The sequence below is a fragment of the Diceros bicornis genome, chromosome 18 (genome assembly GCF_020826845.1).
Source record: "Diceros bicornis minor isolate mBicDic1 chromosome 18, mDicBic1.mat.cur, whole genome shotgun sequence".
In the NCBI taxonomy this organism is placed as follows: Eukaryota; Metazoa; Chordata; class Mammalia; order Perissodactyla; family Rhinocerotidae; genus Diceros; species Diceros bicornis.
The window spans coordinates 226,320-247,190 of NC_080757.1; the positions used below are offsets into that span (position 1 = coordinate 226,320).

The 20,871-nt window shown below is 60.5% G+C and overlaps 1 protein-coding gene and 1 long non-coding RNA gene across 2 annotated transcripts; one reads left to right on the forward strand and one right to left on the reverse strand.

Moving 5' to 3' along the window:
- Positions 1-4,126: 4,126 nt before the first annotated feature.
- On the reverse strand, positions 4,127-7,225 carry LOC131416605 (uncharacterized). The gene is made up of 2 exons (XR_009222621.1): positions 5,917-7,225; positions 4,127-5,534 (listed from the first exon to the last, which is right to left on the reverse strand). It is a non-coding gene; the product is annotated as an uncharacterized LOC131416605 (long non-coding RNA).
- A 211-nt stretch (positions 7,226-7,436) lies between these two features.
- NATD1 (N-acetyltransferase domain containing 1) lies at positions 7,437-19,706 on the forward strand. The gene is made up of 3 exons (XM_058559481.1): positions 7,437-7,571; positions 15,005-15,123; positions 16,761-19,706. The coding sequence occupies exons 1-3, from the start codon at positions 7,475-7,477 to the stop codon at positions 16,875-16,877; spliced, it is 333 nt and encodes a 110-aa protein (XP_058415464.1). The 5' UTR covers positions 7,437-7,474; the 3' UTR covers positions 16,878-19,706.
- Positions 19,707-20,871: the final 1,165 nt, after the last annotated feature.

Consider the following 20,871-nt stretch of genomic DNA (forward strand, 5'->3'; position numbering starts at 1 on the left):
GCCACAGGGAGACACAGACCGCGTTGCGGATCGTTTGAGGGTGAGTTCCTGACAGCATAAGCTTCTGCTGTTAACCCCAGCACGTTCCCCTGAGAACAAGGACATTCTCCTCATAACCGCAGTGCAATGATGCCGCCTAAGAAGAGAGTGACAAGTCCACAGCCATCCACCACGGTCCGGAGTCAAGTGCCCCATTATCCCCAAAATGTCTTTTATGGCTCAATTTTTTTTTTGAACCAGGATCTAACCAAAATTCACATATTCTATTGGTTTTATCTCTTTTTTCTCCACTCAATTTTTTATTTTGAAAAAATTTACATCTCCAGAGAAATGGCCAGAATCCTGCAATGAAAAGGCACATGGACTTCATCTGGATCCATCAATTGTTAGCAGTCTGGCAGATCCTCTCTCTCTCCCTCCCCCAACCATTTAAGACACATATATTGTGTTTTTGAATCACTTGCCATCTTTTAAACATCAGGAGGCCTCACTTTATTCTTTGATTTCCAGTTCCCCCTGAAGAACCGGAAGCCCCTGAGCAGACCTCCCACATGGACCCTCCAGCGCAGCGGGCAGCAGGCAGGCCCCACTTTGCCACGTTCCACACCACTCCCTTTTGTCTGACACCCAGCCCATCTCCCTCGTCAGGTACCCTGCCTGGGCCCTGCACCCATTGCGTTTTTGACCCCTGACCTACTCCAGATGATCTAGGAGGGAGGGCCTCCGGGCGGGCTGCTTGGGAGGACGCCACCCCCCTTCAGGTGGCTCCTGTTAGGCAGACCGGCCCTGCAGCTTTTCCTCTGCTCGGGGTGTCAGACTCTGGACTCAGCGTCGCCCAGGCCTGGATCCCTCTCCACCACCTGCCAGCAGCCTCTGCACAGCCCGGCCCAGCCCCTCACCCGCGTGACCCCTGCTCCAGGGTGGAGCGAGGATGGAGGCGAGTGCCCCGCCGCGCAGCACAGCGCCGTGGGTGAGGAGCACTGGGCGGACGCTGCTGCGGGCACGTCGCCGCCAGCGGTCGAGCATTAGCCTGCCGTGGAAGGGTTTTCCTGCAAGCAGAGCCGAGGACAGCCCGGAAGCGCGGTCTTCACCGAGGAGAGCTCTCTGGAGAAGCCTGGTTTTCACAGTTGATCCCGTTTCAGGGCAAAGAACACAAATCGTGCACGACAGGGGTACGGATTTTTTTCCTCGAGGTTTCAAGGAGACGTTTTGTTTACAGATTAGCACGCGCCCAGCGGGTCAACGTGAGCCGTGGGAGGAAGATTCGCCCGGGGTCACCAGCAGGGCCATTCGCTCTTATCTCCAGAGCACACTCCTGCCCACAGGGCGGGGACGGGCACCCTTCGCTGTCACGGGTGAAGCTGGCGCAGTGGGTGCTCCCCAGGCTTCACGGTTCACACAAATTCAGGCCGAGTCAGCGTAAGCCAGAATGCTTCCCCACACACCACAATGTGTAAACATTTCTTATCAGCCGTAGGTCATCTGGGAAGATGACAGTGCAGGTGGGCAAAACATCTGTAGAAACACGTTCCTCTCAATGTGGCGAAAAACTAGAAATGGACCTACATGCCCAGCAACAGGGAACTGGTTAGACAATCACTTTATCCTTAAGATGGGAGCTGCAGCAGCCGAGGCAAGGATGACCCAAATAGCCATCAGTAAAGGACCGTGTCAAAGAGAATGGTTAGGGTGCGTCATCTGTTAACATCACGATGCTCATTCAGCGAGAGAGCACGCGGCTGCAGAGGGCATGGGGATGGTGTGCGGGCACAGATGGAGCTCCAGGACACACCCTTAAGTGACACGCTTAACTTTTGGGGATAAAAAATGGGAAGAAGGAATATACATTTGTGTTGACTTGGGTTTATGTGTGGAAAACGGGAAAACTTAATAAGAAACAAGTAAAACTGCTTCTGTGAGGGAGGCAGAGAGCTGGGAGGAAGGGGCGGGTGTGAGCTGGACTGTCGGTGGTGCCTGCACATCTTCTGCTTTCTGAAACGTGCATATATTACCTAAGCAAAAATTAAATGTAAAATATTCTTAAAGAATGATTCTGTGGTTTTCTATACATTAACAAAGGAAATTGTTCATAGTATATTGTTACATGCAAGAAAAAGACTACAAAACAGTCAATATGTTTACATTTTTGTTGGAAAAATCTGTATGCAGAGAGCTCCACGCGAACAGTTTTGTCTGCCTTATCTACGACGGTGTTCCCAGAATCTAGAACACATAGTAGCTCCCCAATAAACACTGAACAAGCAAGCGAATGAGTGAGTGAAAGAGTGAATGAATGAAGGAATGAATGGCTACGAGAACAAGATGTCCAGAAGGACACATAGGGAGACTGTGAACAGTCGTGGACTGTGGAGGCAGGTTTATGAGGGATTTTTATCTTCTTGATTATTTTTCTGTTTATTGTGAATGTTTTCAATGAGCACCCCTCGTGCCTCTAATCAGGCAGGGACAGTAAGGGCATTCAAAGGGAAAGTGAAGGCTCTGCGTGGGCATGGGGGCAGCGGGGTCCAGGCGAGGTGGGAAGGAGGTTGGGCAGGTGACCAGGGCAGCTATCCTCACCTGCCCAAGCTCGTTGCACACAGGCCTGGCAGAGCCAAGGGCCCAGGGGAGGCTGGGGCTGCGGGAGGGAAGGTGAGGCCCAGAGAGGGCCTGCGGCTGGCCTGGGGTAGCACAGCAGGGCCTGCTCAGGTCTCAGCCTCCAATATCAGCAGCTGGGACACTTGATGAAGTTATTGGTACCCCTTAACTCTATTTCACAGATGAGGAAACTGAGGCCCAGGGGTGGAGAGCTGGAGGGGCCAAGAGCTCTGAAGACGCGGTTCAAACTCTCAGTCTGTCACTCACCCTCACAGGATCCTCCCCTCATGGGGCTTCAGTTCCCACTCCTACCATGGGGAGGCAGCCGCGGTGCCAAGCCCACGAGCTCCCTGCACACAGCGGGTCCCCAGGCGGTGGTGGCGGTTGAGGCTGGCCTTTAGGATTCTGAGGTGGAGGGCCGCCCCCATGGCGCAGCGGTTAAGGGCGCGCACTCCGCTTTGGTGGCCCGGGGTTCGCAGGTTCAGATCCCAGGTGTGCACCAACGCACCGCTTGTCAAGCAATGCTGAGGTGGTGTCCCATGCAAAGTAGAGGAAGATGGGCACGGATGTTAGCCCAGGGCCAGTCTTCCTCAGCAAAAAGAGGAGGATTGGCATGGACATTAGCTCAGGGCTTATCTTCCTCCACACACAAAAAGGATTCTGAGGTGGAGCTCGCTGCCTCCCTGGAGCCCTACAGTGGGGGGTCACAGCACCTGAAAATGTCCACGGAGCCTCTCGGGTGCCCTGCGGAGTGGGTCCCATGCTTGGGGACAGAGCAGGGAGGGCTGGGTTGGAATCTGACTCTGCCACTTGCCAGCTGTGTGACCCGGGAAGTTCCTCAGCCTCCTCCGTAAAGAGAGGCTGCCGGCAGCCCCGTCCATGCAGCGTGTGGTGAGAACCCACGCTCAGGACGACCGGCACCGGCCACTGTCCCCACTGCTGGACTGGACTAGGGTGGGGCCCCTCCCTCTCGCCTTTCCCCTCCACGGCCCACGGCCCCCGCGGAGCCGACAGCGGACACACGCGGCCCCTGCGCCAACCGCCAGGGCGCGCGACGCCTCCTCCCCTAGGACCCCTGGAGAGCCAGACGATCGGGGGCAGAAGACGGGGCGGGCGCGGGGAGGTGGGGTGATGAACTGTTCCCTAACTTGCTTGTGGTGGCAGCTACGTGAGGGGGTACATTTGTCAAAGCTATACGCCGAAAGGGGTCATTTTTACTGTATAAAAATTAAATTTTTTAATTAAAAAAAAAGCACAGGGGCCGGCCTGGTGGCACAGCGGTTAAGTTCCAGGGCTCCGCTTCGGCGGCCTGGGGTTCCCTGGTTCCGGATCCCGGGCGCCAACCTACGCACCACCGGTCAGGCCATGCTGTGGCGGGTCCCCTGTAAAGTAGAGGAGGATGGGCACGGATGTCAGCCCAGGGCCAATCTTCCTCAGCAAAAAAAGAGGAGGATTGGCAATAGATGTTAGCTCAGGGCTAATCTTCCTCACACACACACACAAAAAAAACCACAAACAAAAACCTCAGCCATGATGGGTACACTGGGCTTCATTTTATTATTCTATTTACATACATGTTTGAAATTTTCCACTGTGAAAAAAAAACCTAAGGTTGTGTCACTAGTCGGCTTGAAACCCTCCCATGGCTCCTCCTGGCTCGGACTAAAAGCTGAAGGCCCCACTGTGGCCAGCAAGGCCGCTTGATCTGCCCTTGGGCCCCTCAGCCTCTCCCCTCTGCCCTGGCTCACTTAGCCCCAGCCACAGTGGCCTCAGTGTGCTTTTTAAACACACCTCAGGGCCTTTGCACTGGCTCTTCTCTCTGCCTGGACTGCTCTTCCCCGACATCTCTTGCCCCATTCCCTCACCTCCTTCAAGCTTCCCATAAAAAGAACCCAAGTCATTTGAGGTCTGCCTGGCCACCCTGTCCGAAACCCTCGAAAGCTCAGCCCCCCTCCCCGCTGAATCTCTCTCCGGGGCCCTTATCTCCGTGAGATGGAGCATGTATTTATTTCCCTCTTTGCTTATTGTCTCTCCCTCCCCTAGAATGGAAGTTCCTGAAGGGCAGGGAACGGGACTGTCTTCTTCACTGGTGTGTGCTCTAGACCAGTGACCAGCACAGGGGCAGAGCTCAATACATGTTTGCTAGATGAGGTAACGACTGACTGATAAATGATATCCTGCATACAAATGACGGGTCTCCACATGGAGACATGCGCCCCGGCCACAGGAGCTTTTAGCACTTAGTGCCCATCTACCAAGGCTGCTGGGACCCAGCTTTTCTTTCTTGCCTCAGGGATCACACATTCATTCAGCAACCCCTCCCCAAGGTCTCCTCTAGGACCAGCATGCTTTGGGGTCGAAAGATAGAGCAAGTCCATTCAACTCAGCAAACATTAATTGCTTGCTTTATTCTTGTGTTGACCCACTGCCTTGTTCCACAAAGGATTTCTACAAGGTTTAAAGACCTCAACAAGCTAGTAGACATTTAAACGTAGGAGAGAAAGAAGAGAGTCAAAAACAGGGAGGAACCTGGCCTCTTGTGCTGGGCCTGGTGTGCACGGGGCCCTGCCAGGGACTTCTTCAGAGAGGAATCTCCCCTGGACCCAGGCCGGCTGGGGAGCATCAGTGAGGGCTCCCCAGAGGAGGCGATGTGTGGGCAATAGCACATGCAAAGGCCCAGAGCGGGAAACAGCATGGCATGTTCATGGAATTTCCAGTAACTTGCTCTGGCCTCCCCACCCTACTCAAGTTCTTGGGACACAGAGAAGTCATCTGAGACACACACAAGGTCACATCTTGCTTGCTCAGGATTGTAGCCAGCCCTGACTCAGCTGAGGTCAAGGCCCCCTCTGACCTCAGGATCCTTGTCTGTCTCCTTGTATATAGTGACTCACTCCTCAGCCTTGTTTTGTTTCCAGACTCCGTGATACAACACACACCTGTAAAAAAAAAAAAAAAGCTCTGCTAGGATAGTCTCAATAAATATATCTGACAAAGGACTCACAACCAAACTATAAAAAGAAATCCAACAAATCAAAAAGAAGTAAAATGAGGGGCCGGCCCAGTGGCGTAGCAGTTAAGTGCGCGTGCTCTGCTGCGGTGGCCCGGGGTTTGCCGGTTGGGATCCTGGGCGCACACTGATGCACCACTTGTCAGGCCATGCTGTGGCGGCGTCCCATATAAAGTGGAGGAAGATGGGCACGGATGTTAGCCCAGGGCCAGTCTTCCTCAGCAAAAAAGAGGAGGATTGGCAGATGTTAGCTCAGGGCTAATCTTCCTCACAAAAAAAAAAAAAGTAAAATGAATAGGCGAAATACTTACACAGGCTCTTCACAAAAGTGGATATCCAAACGGCCAAGGAGCAACTGAAAAAGGCTAATATCATCAGTCATCAGGCAAACGCAAACCAAAGCCAGCGAGAGACCACTTCACGCCCATCAGAACAGCAAAAATGAACAAGACTGAGAGACCGACATCACCGAACTTGCCACTCAACGGGGTCGGCCACAGTGCTGAGTGTAAAACGGGACAACCACTCTGGAAGAAGACCTGGCAACATCTCATAAAACTCAAGGTACAGCTACTGAGACCCCACAATCCACTCCTGGGCCGCCCAAGAGGGGTCTATGCTACAGACCCCAACAGAGTGCTCCAGATGGTCCACGGCAGGCAAACCCAGACACAGCCCAAAGGCCCATCCACAGGTGGTAGATACATCGACCCTGGTGTAAGCACACGACAAGACTATTCAGTGATGACAAAGAAGCAACGACACGGATGAATCTCACAGGTGAAGTGTTGACCAGAAGAAACGGCACACTAAAGTACATACTATACGATTCTGTTTACACGGAGTTCTAGAAAAAGCGAGTTAGGCAATGATGCTAGAAGTCCAGGAGAGTGGTTACCTCCAGGGGTGGGGCACTGCCTGGAAGAGGCTGAGGGAAGCACACATGTCCCCTATCTTGATTTGGGTGATCCTCACACGGCAGTGAATGTTGAGCTTACACCTTCATTAACAAACCAGGGAAAAGTAAGCTACAGTCATGTGATTCCATGGGGGTGGGGGTGCTGGTCAAGTCTCCTTTCAGAAAACAGGTTTGGGCTCCCGAAAGCCCTGTGTGTCCTCAAGCAAGTCCCTGGCCCTCTTGGGACTTGATTTCCCCATCTGTGGAGTGGATCCAGGGATCTGCAAGGCCTCTTCCTGCACTTCGGCCTCTTTTGGAAGTGGTGGCATTCACCCCCAACCCAGACGGCTCCTCGGGGACCCCCTCCTCAGCAGCCTCAGCTGCGCACGGTGGGATCCGCAGCCCCATCCTCCCAGGGCCCCACCGTGTGTGCCCTCACGAACATCTCTGCCTGCCCGGGGCCTTTCTTTCCTCATCCGTAAAGCAGAGTTGGGCATGCCTGTTTCTCGGGCTGGTGAGGAGAATCTTCGCTGAGCGCAGGGGGGCCTCCATGAGCCCCTCCTGTGGCTCTCCAGGGCTTTGCCGTGCAGAGGCCATACACACAGCAAGCGCTCAATCAATGGTGGCCGCGAAGGGATGATTAGAATTTCACTACAGGTCGTGACATCTTGAGAACGTGTCCGTGTGGGGGCCCCAAAGTCGCCCGTGGGTCAAATGCAAGAGGACGCAGCGGCCCGGGCGCCGGCGCAGGGAGTGTTCTGTTCGGAGCCGCGAGGCGCGGCCCCTTTAAGAGCGGACGGGCTGTCCCCACGGAGGCGCGGCCCCTTTAAGAGCGGACGGGATGTGTCCCCACGGGGCGGCACGTGACCGCACAGCTGGCTTCCGGCCCCGCCTCGTGTTGTCGCCGCCGCCGGGGGTCGGTCCGCGCCGCCGCCCGCGGTCTCGGGCCCCCGCCCGCCCGAGGGGTCGCGATGGCGCAGCCGGGGGGCGCCGGGCCGCCGGAGCAGGGCTGCCCCGTCCGCGTGGAGCACGACCGGCGGCGCCGCCAGTTCTCCGTCCGCCTCAACGGTAACCGCCCGGCCTTTGTCCGCGCCGGGGGCTCGGGCGGGGGCCCGGGAGGCGGCGGCGGGGGGGCGCGCCGGCCCCCGCGCGAGCCCCCGCGCCTGCCCGCCCCGCGTGCCCCCCCGCCGCGGGGTGGACGCGGCGGGGGCTGAGACCCCGGGGGGCGGCCAGCCTGACCCCGCTGCCCTCGCGGCTGCTACCCGGCTGCTCGCCGCCCCTGGGAACCTGGGGTCTCTGCACGGAGGGGCTGGGGGAGACCCCCGGGCAGCCCTGGGGCTGCTGGAGAGAGGGGCTGCCGGTGTGGAGGGACTGGCGTCGCGTCACACCCCGCGGCCGAGGCTGCGGCCAAGTCGTGTCCTCCCCGCGAGCCCCAGCGCCTCCACCCTAGTCTGCGAAGCCCCCCATCCCCGGTGCAGACCGCCTGGCTGCTTGTGCGGGTGCCTGCGGAGATCAGAGTGGAGACTTAGAACAGCGCCCGCCGCGCTTGTCAGCGCAGATAAACATGCACTGGTCGTTATTTTCGAAACCAGCAAGCCAAGTCAAGACGTTTCCTGTAAAGGAAGGTTCTGCCGCCTACTAGCCCATGCCTCCTCACCCTAAGAGGTCTGGGGCATAGAAAACAGAGTTATACAATGGAGGCCCGTGAATTCCCCGTATCCCACACCTTCTGCATTAATGACTTTCTTCTCACCCATCTGGGCCCCCTGTGGCAGGTCCAGGCGGCAAGAGCCCTCAGAGGCCACTGTGCCCATTTCTGAGAAGGGAAGGCAGGGGCCCAGGAAAAGGAGAGGCTTGCTGAGGCCAGGCAGTGAGCCGGGGCAGAGCTGGGGTAGGGGCCGGCGGCTCTGACTCCTGGATCTGGGCTCCTGGGACCTGCACTTGGACACAAGCAGGAGGGCTGGGGCCCAGGGCAAGGACATTTCTCAGAGCCCTGTCTGCGCTGTGCTGGGCATTGGGCTGGGCCTCAGCACGTCCCTATTACAACATCCTTGTGGTGTGGGCATCAGCCCCCCACGTGACAAGTGAGTAAACTGAGGCTTGCACCACAGGGAAGAAGTGATTTGCCGTATCATGAAGTGCCAGAGCTAGAACTCAAGCAAGTCCTTCTGCCACCATGGTGTGGGCCGTGGCCCAGCTGGCCGTGACACTAAGGGCGCTGGCCACTCTTGTGGGGAGGGGCCTCGTGGATTTTCAAATCCTCTCTTCTCAGGTTCCAAAGAGGCTCTGGTTCCCATGGGGGTTCAGGAGGCCCTATACACTCACCGAGACAGAAGAAAAAGGGAATGTTTGGAGTTTTCTTGCTTTCTCTTCCAAATGGCTAGAGCCAAAGGACACCCCTCTAGAATTGACTGTGGTCGGGGCTAGACGTGCCAGCCATATTCCTAAACTTGTCCCCTTCCAGAACCTACTGCCCAGATGGCTAACTAGAAAGTGGACCGGGGATCCCCAGCCAAGCCCAGGGAGCAGCGCGAGGCCACCAGCTCCTCCCCAGCCGGCAAGGCAGGGACTGTGTGGCCTAGGCTGGGCCCAGTCCGAGTGTGTATGTTGCGGGGCAGGAGAGGGCCCGTCTGTGTCTGGGCCCCACTCTGCCTCAGCTGGGGAGGGGAACAGCCTGTGAGAGTGTCTCCTGAACTGCAGGGTTAGCCCTGGGGGCCGGCTCATGGTGTCCACTGAGAAATGAACACTGAGGCAGAGGGGAGAAGTGGCCCTAGGGCTCCTGGTGCAGACGTGTGCCCGGCCCTCCCATGGCAGAGCGAGGCTGGTGAGCGCCCGGTAGCAGTGAGGGGAGGCGTCGGAGCAGCTGCATTCACTGAGTCCCTGTCGTGTCCCAGGCAGGCACCCTGCACAGAGAGGCACTTACTGTATCCTCATGGTGTTGCCGGGGGGAAGGGAACTGCCCCTCCAGTGTTACAGATGGGGAGACTGAGGCACGGAGATGTGACTGACACACGCAGGGCCCCGCGCCTCGCAGGCGGGAGAGCTGGGATTCACTCCACAGTCCTTGCCGAGCACCCGCTGTGTGCCAAGCATTGTTCTCGGTGCTGGGGACTCATGGGATGACAGTCTGGAGGGGCGGTGACAATGAATAGAGTGTAAAGGGTCCTAGGAGACAAGGGCCTGGCAAGAAATAGAGCAGGGCAGGCGGAGAGCATGTCGGGAAAGGGCTGCTGTTGAGAGTCAGGTGTCCAGGAGGGCCGCCCTGGGAAGGTGGCATTTAAGTGAAGACCTGAAGGAGACGAGGAAGGGAGCTCCAGAGGGCGGAGCGTCCCAAGTGGAAGGAGCAGCCAGAGCAAAGGCCCTGCGGTGCTGTCTCAGGAGCAGCTGGGAGTGGAGGACAGGGAGGAGGATCGTAGCAGATGCGGTCAGGAAGTCGTGGGGGGCCGGTGGTGCGGGGCCTGGGAAGGCATTGTCAGGCCTGGGCTCTGACTCTGAGTGAGGTGGGTACCTTGGAGGGTCCTGAGCAGAGGATGGATGGGTTATGCCAGGCTCCCGCTGGCTGCTCCAAGGGAGACCGACTCTGCGGGGCCGGACAGAGCAGGGAGTGGCTACTGCACTAGTCCAGGCAGAGTGAGTGGGGGTGCGGAGAAATGGCCGGCTCCTAAACTGATGTTGAAGGAAGGCGGGTAGGTCTTGCTGACATGGGGTGTGAGAATGCTGAAGCTCAGGCTTGTCTGACCCCCAGATCCGGGTTCTGAAACGCTAGCTTTTGTCACCGTTTCATAGGTGGGGAAACCGGGGCGGCAGCTGATAGGCAGCAGAGCCAGAATTGAGCCCCTGGGCCGACCCTTCCTTGGCCTTCCCCTTCCACTCTCAGCCAGGGCTGGGTCTCCTGCTTGCTGCAAGGAGAAGGGTCATGGAGGGTCCAGAATCCTGCTTGCTCCATCCTCCCCAACCCCCATTTTGCAGATGGGGAGACTGAGGCCCCCAGAGAGTCAGCAGCTGCCTCTGGCCTCGCTCAGCACCCAGAGGCAGCAGGGCTGAAAGTGCAGCCGCAGGTCCCGTGGGATTCAGATCCCAGTCCCAGGTGTGAGGCCCCTGCATGAGCCCACGTTGCTGCTCCTAGGGACGCCCGTGCCCCATAGCGACGCCTAGGGCGGTGTCCCTGAGCAGGGAGGGCAGGAGAGGATCCCCGGTGTGACAAGGGGACCAGCTTGGTCTATGGGGGGACTTTCCCGGGTAACCCCCAGGGTCTGCCGTCACATGCCTCCTGGCTGGGCCCCTTGAGCTTCTCCAGGCCACGGCCCCCTCTGCCTAACCCGCCTCTGAGCCACCAACATGAGGCCCCTCCCCAAACAAGGCTCTGCACCTGCGGACGACCAGAAAGCCAGCCAGGTGCTTCTGAGGCCTGCTGCCTGCTCCTGCACCTGCTCTCGGTCTGCTGCCCCGGCTCCGACAGGGAGCAGAAGGCCTGGGTTCTGGCTTTGCGTCTTCCTTAGTCTCCTCCTCTGTATGGTGGGTGTTTTGATCCACTGGTGCGGGCAGAGTGGAGATGGTGGCAGTCGATGCCCTCTGCAAAGGCCCCACACCTCCCATCTAGAACCCCTGCTCCTCTTCCCTGCCTGACAGGGAAGATGATTTCTCGGTGACCACTTCCCGATAACTTCCTAGGGCATTTGGTCCTGGTGTTGGGGCCGGCGGAGGGTACTGGGATGGAGAGATCCAGGGCAGGGTCCCTCTGGTGAGGTCTAGGGCGCAGAGGTATCGGGACTGCTCTGAGGTCACCTGGTCGAGCTGGCGCTGGAGCCCAGGGCCCTGCCCTGCCCTGGGCTTGCTCCTGTGCTCCCCAGGTGGCAAGTCTTGACCCCCTTTGCTAGTCCAAAGCTTGCGGTTCTTGGCAGCTCATGGAATGCAGCCCAGAGAAGGGCCTGGGGTCCAGCCAGGCCGTGCCCAGGGGCTCTGCCCACAATGCCTGTGTGAGCCGTGTCCACGGGCCAAGCCGCCAGAGATGGGATGACAGGGGTGCCCAAGGTGAGAGGGTGACAAATAGCACTGTCCTTGCCTGTGGCTGACAGTCAGGGAGGCCTCAGGGGAGGTGGCATTTGGGCTCACCATCATTAATAAGGAGGAGGCAACCTGGGAGGCCCTGGGGGGAGAGGTGCCAGGTGGAGGGGGAAGCCCGACAAAGGCCGGGGGTCGAGAGCTGGGTGTGTGTGAGGGGCGATGCAGTGGCCAGTGTGGCTGAACCAGGGCCCTGAGCAGAGAACAGAGGGGCGGGCGTGGAGGCCCATGGAGAGGTGAGCAGTGGCCAGATTCCAGGCGTTTTTTGGAAGTTATGCCCACGGATCTGCCGAAGGATCAGCTCAGAGTCTGGGAGAAAGACAAGGCAAGGAGGACCCCAGGATCTTGGCCTGAGCCCCGGGGGTTGGCTGTTTTCTGGGGCCCTCCAGACAGGTTTGGGAGAGGGGACTCGGGCCACGCCAGGTGTGGGTGGTTGGGACCAGGTGGCCTCTGTGGACCCTCCAAGGCTGAGGTGCCAGGCCGTGGGCCAGGCGTTCGGGGATTGCCCATTAGGGGTCTGGTTCCTCCCCGGCCCAGCGTGGTGTTGTCTGGCCAGTGGGAGGTCATTAACTTGCTCTTTCCCTCACGCATAGCCCATGTCCACCCCAGTGGTCCCCGTCCACTCCGGTGGCCCCTGATGCCTTCTATTCCTCTTTCAGCCAGAAGACCCTTGTCAGTGAGCTCGCCTGTCCCCAGCCAGCTCCACGCACCACCGAGCTGAGCCACTGCCTCTGGAGCTTCAGTTTCCCCGTCTATAAGCAGGGCTCTAAGAGTCGTCCCCGTCTTGTCAGGTCTCGTGGGGTTAGCGTGTGGAGAGCGGAGCACAGGCCTGCCCAGGAGGGCCATGGGTGTGAGCTGCAGCGTCCTGCCCTGTGTCTCCCCGGAGGCGGGCCGGGCCCTGGGCAGGCACGTGCTGGCATCTCGGAGCCTGTGGGTCGGCCTCACGCCCAAGCGTGTGCCTGGCAGCGAGACAGCAGCAGCCGTTTGTGGGACAGATCTTTCCTGGGCGTCTGCCCTGGGCTGGGCACTGGGGCTGGGGCAGTGACCGAGCCCGTGAGACCACCAGGAGCTGACGGGGGGCGGTGGGGCAGAGAGTCCGCAGGCTGTCCCGGGATCTGGTCCGTGGACAGCCTGTGTGGCCACTCCGGGAGCATTGACTGAGGGGACGAGTAATGAACAGACGGAGAAACACTAGCAAGCTTGCGGGGGCTCCAGGCCCCCTGCCCCCACGGGGATGGCAATGGCGCGAAGGCAGAGGTCTTCTCCAGCCTGCAAGGCCCCGCGTGGTCTGGCCCCAGGACCACAACGTGGCTTCCTCTCGCTCTCCCCCACTCATTCGGGTCCAGCCCTGCCAGCCTCCTCACTTCTTCTTGAACATCCTATCCCAGGGCCTTTGCACGTGCTGCTCTTCCCACCTGGACTGCTCATCCCCCATGTCTCCTCTTGGATCCCTCACCTCCTTCAGGTCTTTGCTCAAGAGAGGCCTCCCCTGTGCACCCTCGTTAAAGCAGCAGCCTGCCCCACCTTCTCTGCTGTCTTGTTCTCCGCCCCCTCACCTGCGGACCCTGTATCATTTATGATAACATTGCTTACTGTCTGTCTCCCTCCAAGAGGGAGCATTTTGTCAGTTTTCTTCCCTGCTGTGTGCCCAGCACTGAGACCCTGGCTGACACGTAGTAGGCCCTCACTGAGTGCTTGGGTAATCGAATGGCCAGGGCAGGCAGGCAGCTCCCTCAGTGACTGGTGACCAGGCCAGGCCCAGAATAGCCTCGCAGTCTCTGTCCCCTGTCCCGGGTGAGCTGCATTAACCCCGGCAGGGGCGGGAGCCAAGAACTGAGTCCTGTGCTGCACAGCTGGGCACTGGCCAGAGGGCAGGCACAGCTGGCAGAGCAACAGTCGGGCCGGGCCATGAGGAGGAGGTGCTGGGGGCCACCCTCCGCCGGCCTGGAAAGGGGAGAGGGTATTCCAGGCGGACGGAACTACCTAGGCAAAGGCCTGGAGGCCGGCGATAGAGGGCGTGTTGGGGTGGAGCAGGAGAGAGCTGGGCTCTGGTTTGGACGCCTGCGTTCCAGCTTCACCTGGGACTTGCCGTGGGACTCGCCTCTGGACCTCAGTTTCCCCTCTGGAAGCGGGGAGATGAGTTGTAGCCTCGCTCCCAGAGCTTTGGGGAGAGGCAGCACTCACCCCGGCTGGGGCTGAAGCCTGTCGATTTGCTGTGAGACCCTGGACTAGTCATTTGTGTCTCTCAGCCTGTCAGTCTTCCGCTTGGCGATGCTCACCGTAGGCTGGGAGCCCAGGCAGCGTTTAGGAGTGAATTCTCTACAGTGCTTTAAAGTGAAAAACACATGAAATACAATTTGTTGTTAAAAATCAGAGAAAGGCACTTGGCAATGACATGTTTTCTTTTAGGGACAGTGACTTGTCTACTCTAAACTCAGGGCCTTTGCACTGGCTGTGACTGCCTATGACACTGTTTCCTCAGACGTTGCATGGCCCACTCCCTCACCTCCTTCCTGTCTGTCTCCGCCCCGCACTCCCCCACCCCTGCTCCATCCCTGCCAGGCAGCCCTTAACTTGTTTTCTTTGTGTATTCTCTGTCTCCTCTCTGGTTGGTCAGAAGACAGGGCTCTTCATCTGACTGTTCATTGGTGTCCCCAGCACCTGAAACAGTGCCTGGGTCTCAATAAACAGTTGTTGATGGAGTGGATGGATAGATGGACAAATAGACAGGTGTGACGGCTGGGTAGGTAGGTGTCCAGGCAGTTGGCAGACGGATGGAAGGATGGATGGATGGATGGATGGATGGATGGATGGATGGATGGGTGGATGGACAGACAGACAGATGGATAGAGAACTGAAGACTTTGGTTGGAGGGACTCCAATTAAATGTTTTCCCCACAGGAGTTTGGGGTGGATGGTGAGCTCCCCTCCTGGCAGGCCTGAGAGGGCTTGGCGGCCTGTTTGTCCCTGCTTCCTGTGCCCAGTGTCACTTTCCTGTGGCTTGTCCATGGGTCCGGTAGGGTGTCCTGATGGTCTGCTCCCTGATGTCTCTGGGTTCTGGTTTAGTTGGGGACTTGCTGAGCCCTGCTCTGCATCCAGCCCTACACCTCGACCCCCACACCCTTGGGAGGGTGTTCAGGTGGGGACGCAGAGAGCTGTGCCCTGGAGAGGGTGCTGGGGGCCCTGGGGTGCTGAGACTGATGATACAGCAAAGGCTCGCCTGGGGCGTGTGTTCTGGGCGCTGCTCCAAGCGTTTTACCTCATTTAATCCTCCAACCCCCCACGAGTAATGTCCTATTATATCCCCGCTTCGTGGAGGCACAGGGTGGTCACTTAGGATCCAGCTGCAGCAGCCTGGCTCCAGTGCCTGTCCACCCCGCCGCTGTGCCCGGTCGGGCCGACTCTCCAGGCCTCACCTGTCCACCGCCCTCCCCCTGCAGGATGTCATGACCGGGCCGTCCTGCTCTATGAGTACGTGGGCAAGCGGATCGTGGACCTGCAGCACACCGAGGTCCCCGACGCCTACCGCGGGCGCGGCATCGCCAAGCACCTGGCCAAGGTACCGGTGGGGCGGGGAGGGCTGCCCTCCTGCTCGCTCGGAGGGAGCCCGTGGGCTGGGCCGACCCAGCCTGTTTGGCCAGAGTGCCGGCGGGTGCCGCCTCGCCCACAGGTTGCAGCTGGGAGCAGCGGTCAGCAGCCCCTCCCTCGGGTCTGGCGCGGGCGCTGGGCCGGGCCGGCTCTCAGAGCTGAGTCTCCAGGGCCGGGGACACTGCTGCGCGTCAGGAGCGTGCAGCGGGTAATAGGTGCTCAGGAAACCTCGCTGAGTGAGCGGGTAAATGAGGGTTTGGGTGAACTGGCTCCCACCCCATTCGCCGTCCTCACCCCCTTCGTCCCCAGAGCCCCTCAAACCCCAGGCCGCTGGAGAGCAGGTGTGGGCTGAGGGAGGGGCATGGCGGCCAGGAGCAGAGACAGGCGGTTCCTCCCTCTGCCTGCTCTTCCCACCGCCACGCGCCCCCCCCCCCCCCCCCCCCCCGCCGCGGGCCTCTGCCCTCTGCCCTCTCCGCCCAGCCGGCTGGTGGGGGCTCTGCCTGCAAGAGGAGCGAGCGGGTCTCTCCCTTTCTGCGGGACCAGCCTGTGAGCTTACTGACCTGGGTAAGGGGGAGGTGGGCCCCTCACCCTGGGGGCCCCACTGGCCGTGGGAGCCACTTAGGGGGCCTGTGGCTTTCCTGAGCCCACCTGCCCAGGGCACCAGGGCGCTCCTCGTGTGGCCTCTGATCGGTGCCTTCTTGGGCCTTCAGTTCCTTCCTCTGCACAGTGGAGTCTTGTCACCAGAGGGTCTCTGGTCGTAAAGCCTGGGTCAGGCGTGGACTGTGAGACGACAGAGGCCGGCTCAGGTGTCGGAAGGCTGAGTGGGCCAGTCACTGTCGGTCAGCTTTTAGTGGTGCTCAGTCCAGCTGCTTCCTTGTTCATCAGCCCAGCAGCCCCACCAGGCTGTCCTCTGCTTCGTTTTGGCAAACATTTATTAAACACCAACTGTGTGCAGGGCACTGGGGGCAGGGGCTGCACCAGACGTGTCCTTGCGCTCCGCCTCCTGAGCTCGCTGGAGATGGGGACAGCAGCCATCTACGGGGTCCCACCCTGGACCCCCCGGGTACCTGTGGGAGCCCTGCAGGAACTCAGCATGACCTCTGCTTGTGGGACACCCCTGACCTGGCCTGCAGGGGGGCTTCCTGGAGGAGGCATCCGCTGAGCTGCCACGTGCAGGACGAGTGAAGAAGTGGAGTTAGGCGGGCACCCTGCGAGCAGGAGGCACTGAGATGGGAAAGGCGCACCTTTTTGTGGAGACAGGCAGCCCAGGTGGGGCGGGGGCCGGACGAGACACGCAGCAGGGGCACGTTCTCTGCGTGTAAGCCCTGCCACCCTGTGCAAGGCCGCCCCCGGGCGTTCTGTGCAGGGGCTCTGATCCAGTTCTGGCCCGTGCTCTTCCGTGCAGAGTGCTTCAGGCAGTTTACCAAAGCTGTGTGCCTCGGTTTCCCCAACTGGAGCACGGAGGTGGTGACGGCGCCTCCCACCTCCGCTGCAGACCGAGTAGAACAGGTGGCCGTGGGCAGCCAGCTCCCGCCCCGGAGGGGACAGCCAGGAGGCGTGGGGGCCGGGTGCAGGCGCTGACCGTGCTTCTCTCTGCCCGGCTGCCAGGCTGCCCTGGACTTCGTGGTGGAGGAGGACCTGAAGGCCCATCTCACGTGCTGGTACGTCCAGAAGTACGTCAAGGAGAACCCCCTCCCGCAGTACCTGGAGCGCCTGCAGCCCTAGCCCTCTCACGCCTCCCCCGGCCCCTGCGTGCTCTCAGGAAACCTGGTCCCCACGGGACGGACTCAGAGTTATTTTTGTAAGGACTTGTTTCTGTGGCCCCGGGAGGCGGCTGGCCAAGGATGGGCAGCGGTCCAGCCACTGTGGTGAAGGCACGGCCCGGCCGCCGCAGCCCCAGCAGCTCCTGCTCTGCAGACACCGGCTGTGTCCCGGGGCCGTCCTGGCCTCTTGTGGGCAGGCCTGGGAGGGCCCGAGGCCAGGACTGGTACATGGACGGGGGCATCCCTGTCCTGGGTCCCACCTGCTATCCCCTGCTCTGTGACTGGCAGGGGGGCTGATCTGGGCCCCCTGCCGCCACTGCCTCGGTCTGGGACCTTTCTGCAGGTGAGGAGGGTGCTCCCTGAGCCAAGAGAAGCAATAACAAGCCTCGTGTGCCGCCTTCCGAGGGCATGGCACCGCGCTGTGGCTGCCCCTCGCTGCCCCTTCTCTTCCTCCGACTCGTGTGCCCTGGGGTGGCCATGGCGGGGCAGCCCTGCCCGGCATGGGAGGCCAGGAACGGGCACAGGCTGGCTCGACTGCACACGCACACACGTGCACGCACACGCACACACTGGACACTAAGCACTCGGCAAGGAGCTGTGCATCGGTGGGGAGGTGGGCGGGGGAGCGCTGGGTGTTTTCCCCTTGGCACCCGTTCCCCTGAGTCCTTGCCCCTCGTCCGTCAGCTCTGCGGGAAACCGAGGTCCCCATCCCCCACGTTTGCCCGTCTGCCAGGAGCTGCTCGGGGACCCCGCCCCCGCTGCTTCTTGACCACCCTGGGGGGGGGGCTTTCTCGGAGAGGACCCTTGGGAGCTGGGCTGGGAGGGAGGCAAATTGTCCTCAAAAACCATCCTCACCACCTAAGAGGAAAAAGCGTTTCTGTGGAGGGGTTTCCTCTGCGGCCGGCAGACAGCAGAGCGTCTTTCCTTTCATGGCGAGCTAGTGGCTGGGCACGTTCTGTGGCCTGTCTGGGGGTCCCAGGGCCCCTCCCAGACCAGCCTTCCTGGTAATAGCCTTTGTTCTGTGGGGCCAGCCTTTCTGAGGGCCCTGTGGGCTTCCTTTTGGGGGCTGGTGAGGGCTCAGGGTCCTGATCTCCTGTGCTCTGCTCCCCACAAGGGTCAGATCCGTGCCTGCTCCTCTGTGGGCTGAACGGGAACCCAGGAGTCAGGGTCCCTCTGGGGTGGAGGCGTCAGTTACCAGTGAATCCCTGGCTCCGGGAGGGGTGGGTGCCGGGGCTCGTCTGCCACGACGATCCCTCTCGTGCCTGACTGGCTGCACAGGTGAGGGCCCCTGGCTGCCTCGCCTCTCACCTCTGCTCCCAGGCTCGGCACAGAGCCGCCGGTCACCACCGCTGCGGCGGCTCGGGCCCCTGCAGCCCAGACGTTTGTGCACAGACGCCTGATCACCCGGTGGCAGGAACATCTCAGTGTATCTGCACGTGCACGGAAGCCTGGCAGCCCACCACCGGGGTCCCTGAGCCCCAGAGTCACCGTCCTTAGCATCCCCCACCCCCTCCCACGTGCCAGCCCCCAGCCCCACTCTGGCTCCAGGAATTCCTGAGAGGACCATGGGCACCCCCTCCCCTTCTCACTGGGCTCCCAGCTCTCTTCGCAGAGGACCGTTGTGTGGAGCCAGGGAAGCTGCTGGGCCTTGCCTGGGCTGGGAGTCGTAGGCCAGGAGGAAGTCACTGGGAGGAGCTGGGTTCAGCTGCTGAGTCCCCTGCAAGGCTGGAGGTGTCCTGTTCCCCCCACACTGTAGGAAAAGAGTGGGTTGTAGGCCTGAGAGAGGACGGAAAGGCCAGCTTAGGGTCTGGGCCTTTTCCCTTCCTCCCTAGGACCCCCTCCCCATCCACATGTCCCTCCCCAAGGTCAAGCACAGACTTGTCATGAAAACTTCCCCCAGTGGCTCAGCAAGCTGGTGCTGCAGCCTCTGCAGCCTCTGGGGCAAGACGGCCGGTTCCAGGAGGGGCGACCCACGAGGGTGCCCTGCAGCCGTGGCAGGGGACCCCAAGGGAGCCCGGGGCAAGCAGGCTGTTGAGGAGCAGAGGGCCAGGTGGCACCAGGAGGGTCCTGTCCCCGTCCCTACTGTGTCTCAGCCTGAACCCCTGCTCTAACAGCAGGTGACTCTCCAGCACACACAGAACACTTAGTACTTGAACCAGGAGGCGCATGGGGTCTTCGGGGGCCCTGTGGCACTGGGCCCAGGAACAGCTTGTCCCCAATTCCTGCAGGTGCCACCTGGGCCTCCTTGCCTCGGGCTGCCTTAAAGTGCCACTGCCCCTGCTCCTAAGGGGCCGGCTGTGGTGGCCACCTGGCCCGTGGGCTCCAGCAGCAGCAATAAACTAGACTCCCAGGCTGCGGCCCTGGGTCGGCTGCAGACGCTGCCGTGGAGCCCCACCCCTTTCGCAGCTGGCCTGCCCCTTGGTGCTACCCTGTCTGTCTGGCGTCCCAGCGTCACCCCCACCTGTCCCCGGGGTGCTCCGGGAGCCCTTGCTCAGGAGGCAGGGCACATGGGGCAGTTCGTGCCACCAGTGGGGGCAGGGGGACACTTGGGGGGCCACCTGGCCCCGTCCCAGCAGGTCGCCCCAAAGGCCCCACACTCTCCTGCCACGTCTCGCTTTGTGGGTTTCTCTTTCTCGCCCCATCAAATGGGTGGTCACTCATGTGCCTTTCCTACTCAGGACTTGTTCCAGGTGGTCCTGGCCGAGGCTGGTCTTCAGACCTCCCTTTGTTATTTTTCAAACTCCTGAACGGACTGCATGACATACATTTCAATAAAAGGTGTGGCCTCGTGCGTGCGGCTCTGGGATTGCTTCTGGAGGGGCTCGGAGGCACTCTCAGGCCAGGGTGCTGCCCCGTGCCACCCTGCTCTGTCCCCATGCCGTCTGATTGTTGGCCCCAATGAGGAAACAGGCACAGGAAGGTTCTGGAGCCCACAGGGTGTAAGGAGGGAGAGGCAGGCCCTCCGTCTTATTTGATTGGCGGCACAAGCCCGTCTCAGGGAGGGGCAGCGAGGCTGCACAGCAGGACCTCCATGCCCGTCCACACACGGCGGCCCTGCCTCCTGCCCAGGTACCAGCCCTCTGAGGCCACAGCTCTCACGCTGGGCTCTGGCGCCTGCCTGTGATCTGGGGTTCGTCAGGAAGAGCTGTGACATCCTGTCACGTCGCATCAGCTGCTGCTCTGGGATGTGTCCCTCTCCCCCCTATGAAGCCTCTCTCGGGGCCTCTGGTCCAGTGGAGGGAGGTGGCTGCCCACGCAGGCCTGTGGGGAAAGGGGCACGGTCACCCTCCACGCACGTGGGGTCAGACAGCAGCTGCACTGGCGACGGCCACGCCTCCCCCGGCTGCCCAGGGAGGAAGGGAAATCCAGGGGGATTTCCTCCTGGTTTCCACCCTGGGGGTACAACACAGCCCTGGAGAGAAGAGGAAGAGGAGGGCGTGCAGCGCCAGGCCTTCGGAGTCTCATTCAGCCTGGTTCTCACAGCAGCTCCCTGAGACGCCGGTTACTGGGCCTGTCGTACCAGGAAACAGGGCTCGGAGTGGGGAGTCCCTGGCTGCAGCCCACGCGGCAGACGGTGAGGGAGCGCGTCCATGCCCGGTGCCCAACCCCTATCAAGTGACGTGCCCTGTGTCCCTGAGGTTTCGTGTCAACTTTAGGCGACACTTGGCCTCGGAGAGCAATACACGGATGACACTTCCGGCAAATTCCCTGCTCATCTGGAGGGCAGTGGTGTGTTCTGTCTCAAGCTACAAAGTGCATGGCTAACCAGGGGGGCCAGGCAGGCGAGGCAAAGACGACATTGCCTGTGAAGCTGGGGTCGTGACGGGAATGTTGGTAGAGACCCAGCCACACACTTGTGCTGTTCCCTCCTCGGTTCAGGATTCTCGGATTGGCTCAAGTGCACCCAAACGCCCCTTTCCTATTCTGGGGGTCCCACTCTTTCCAGCTCAGTGCCC

Excerpts from the sequence above, each read along its gene's own strand:
- NATD1 (XM_058559481.1), top strand. The coding sequence starts at position 7,475 with ATGGCGCAGCCGGGGGGCGCCGGGCCGCCGGAGCAGGGCTGCCCCGTC. Across the intron at positions 7,572-15,004 it reads GTTCTCCGTCCGCCTCAACG|GATGTCATGACCGGGCCGTC; the intron begins GTAACCGCCCGG and ends CTCCCCCTGCAG. Across the intron at positions 15,124-16,760 it reads TCGCCAAGCACCTGGCCAAG|GCTGCCCTGGACTTCGTGGT; the intron begins GTACCGGTGGGG and ends CCCGGCTGCCAG.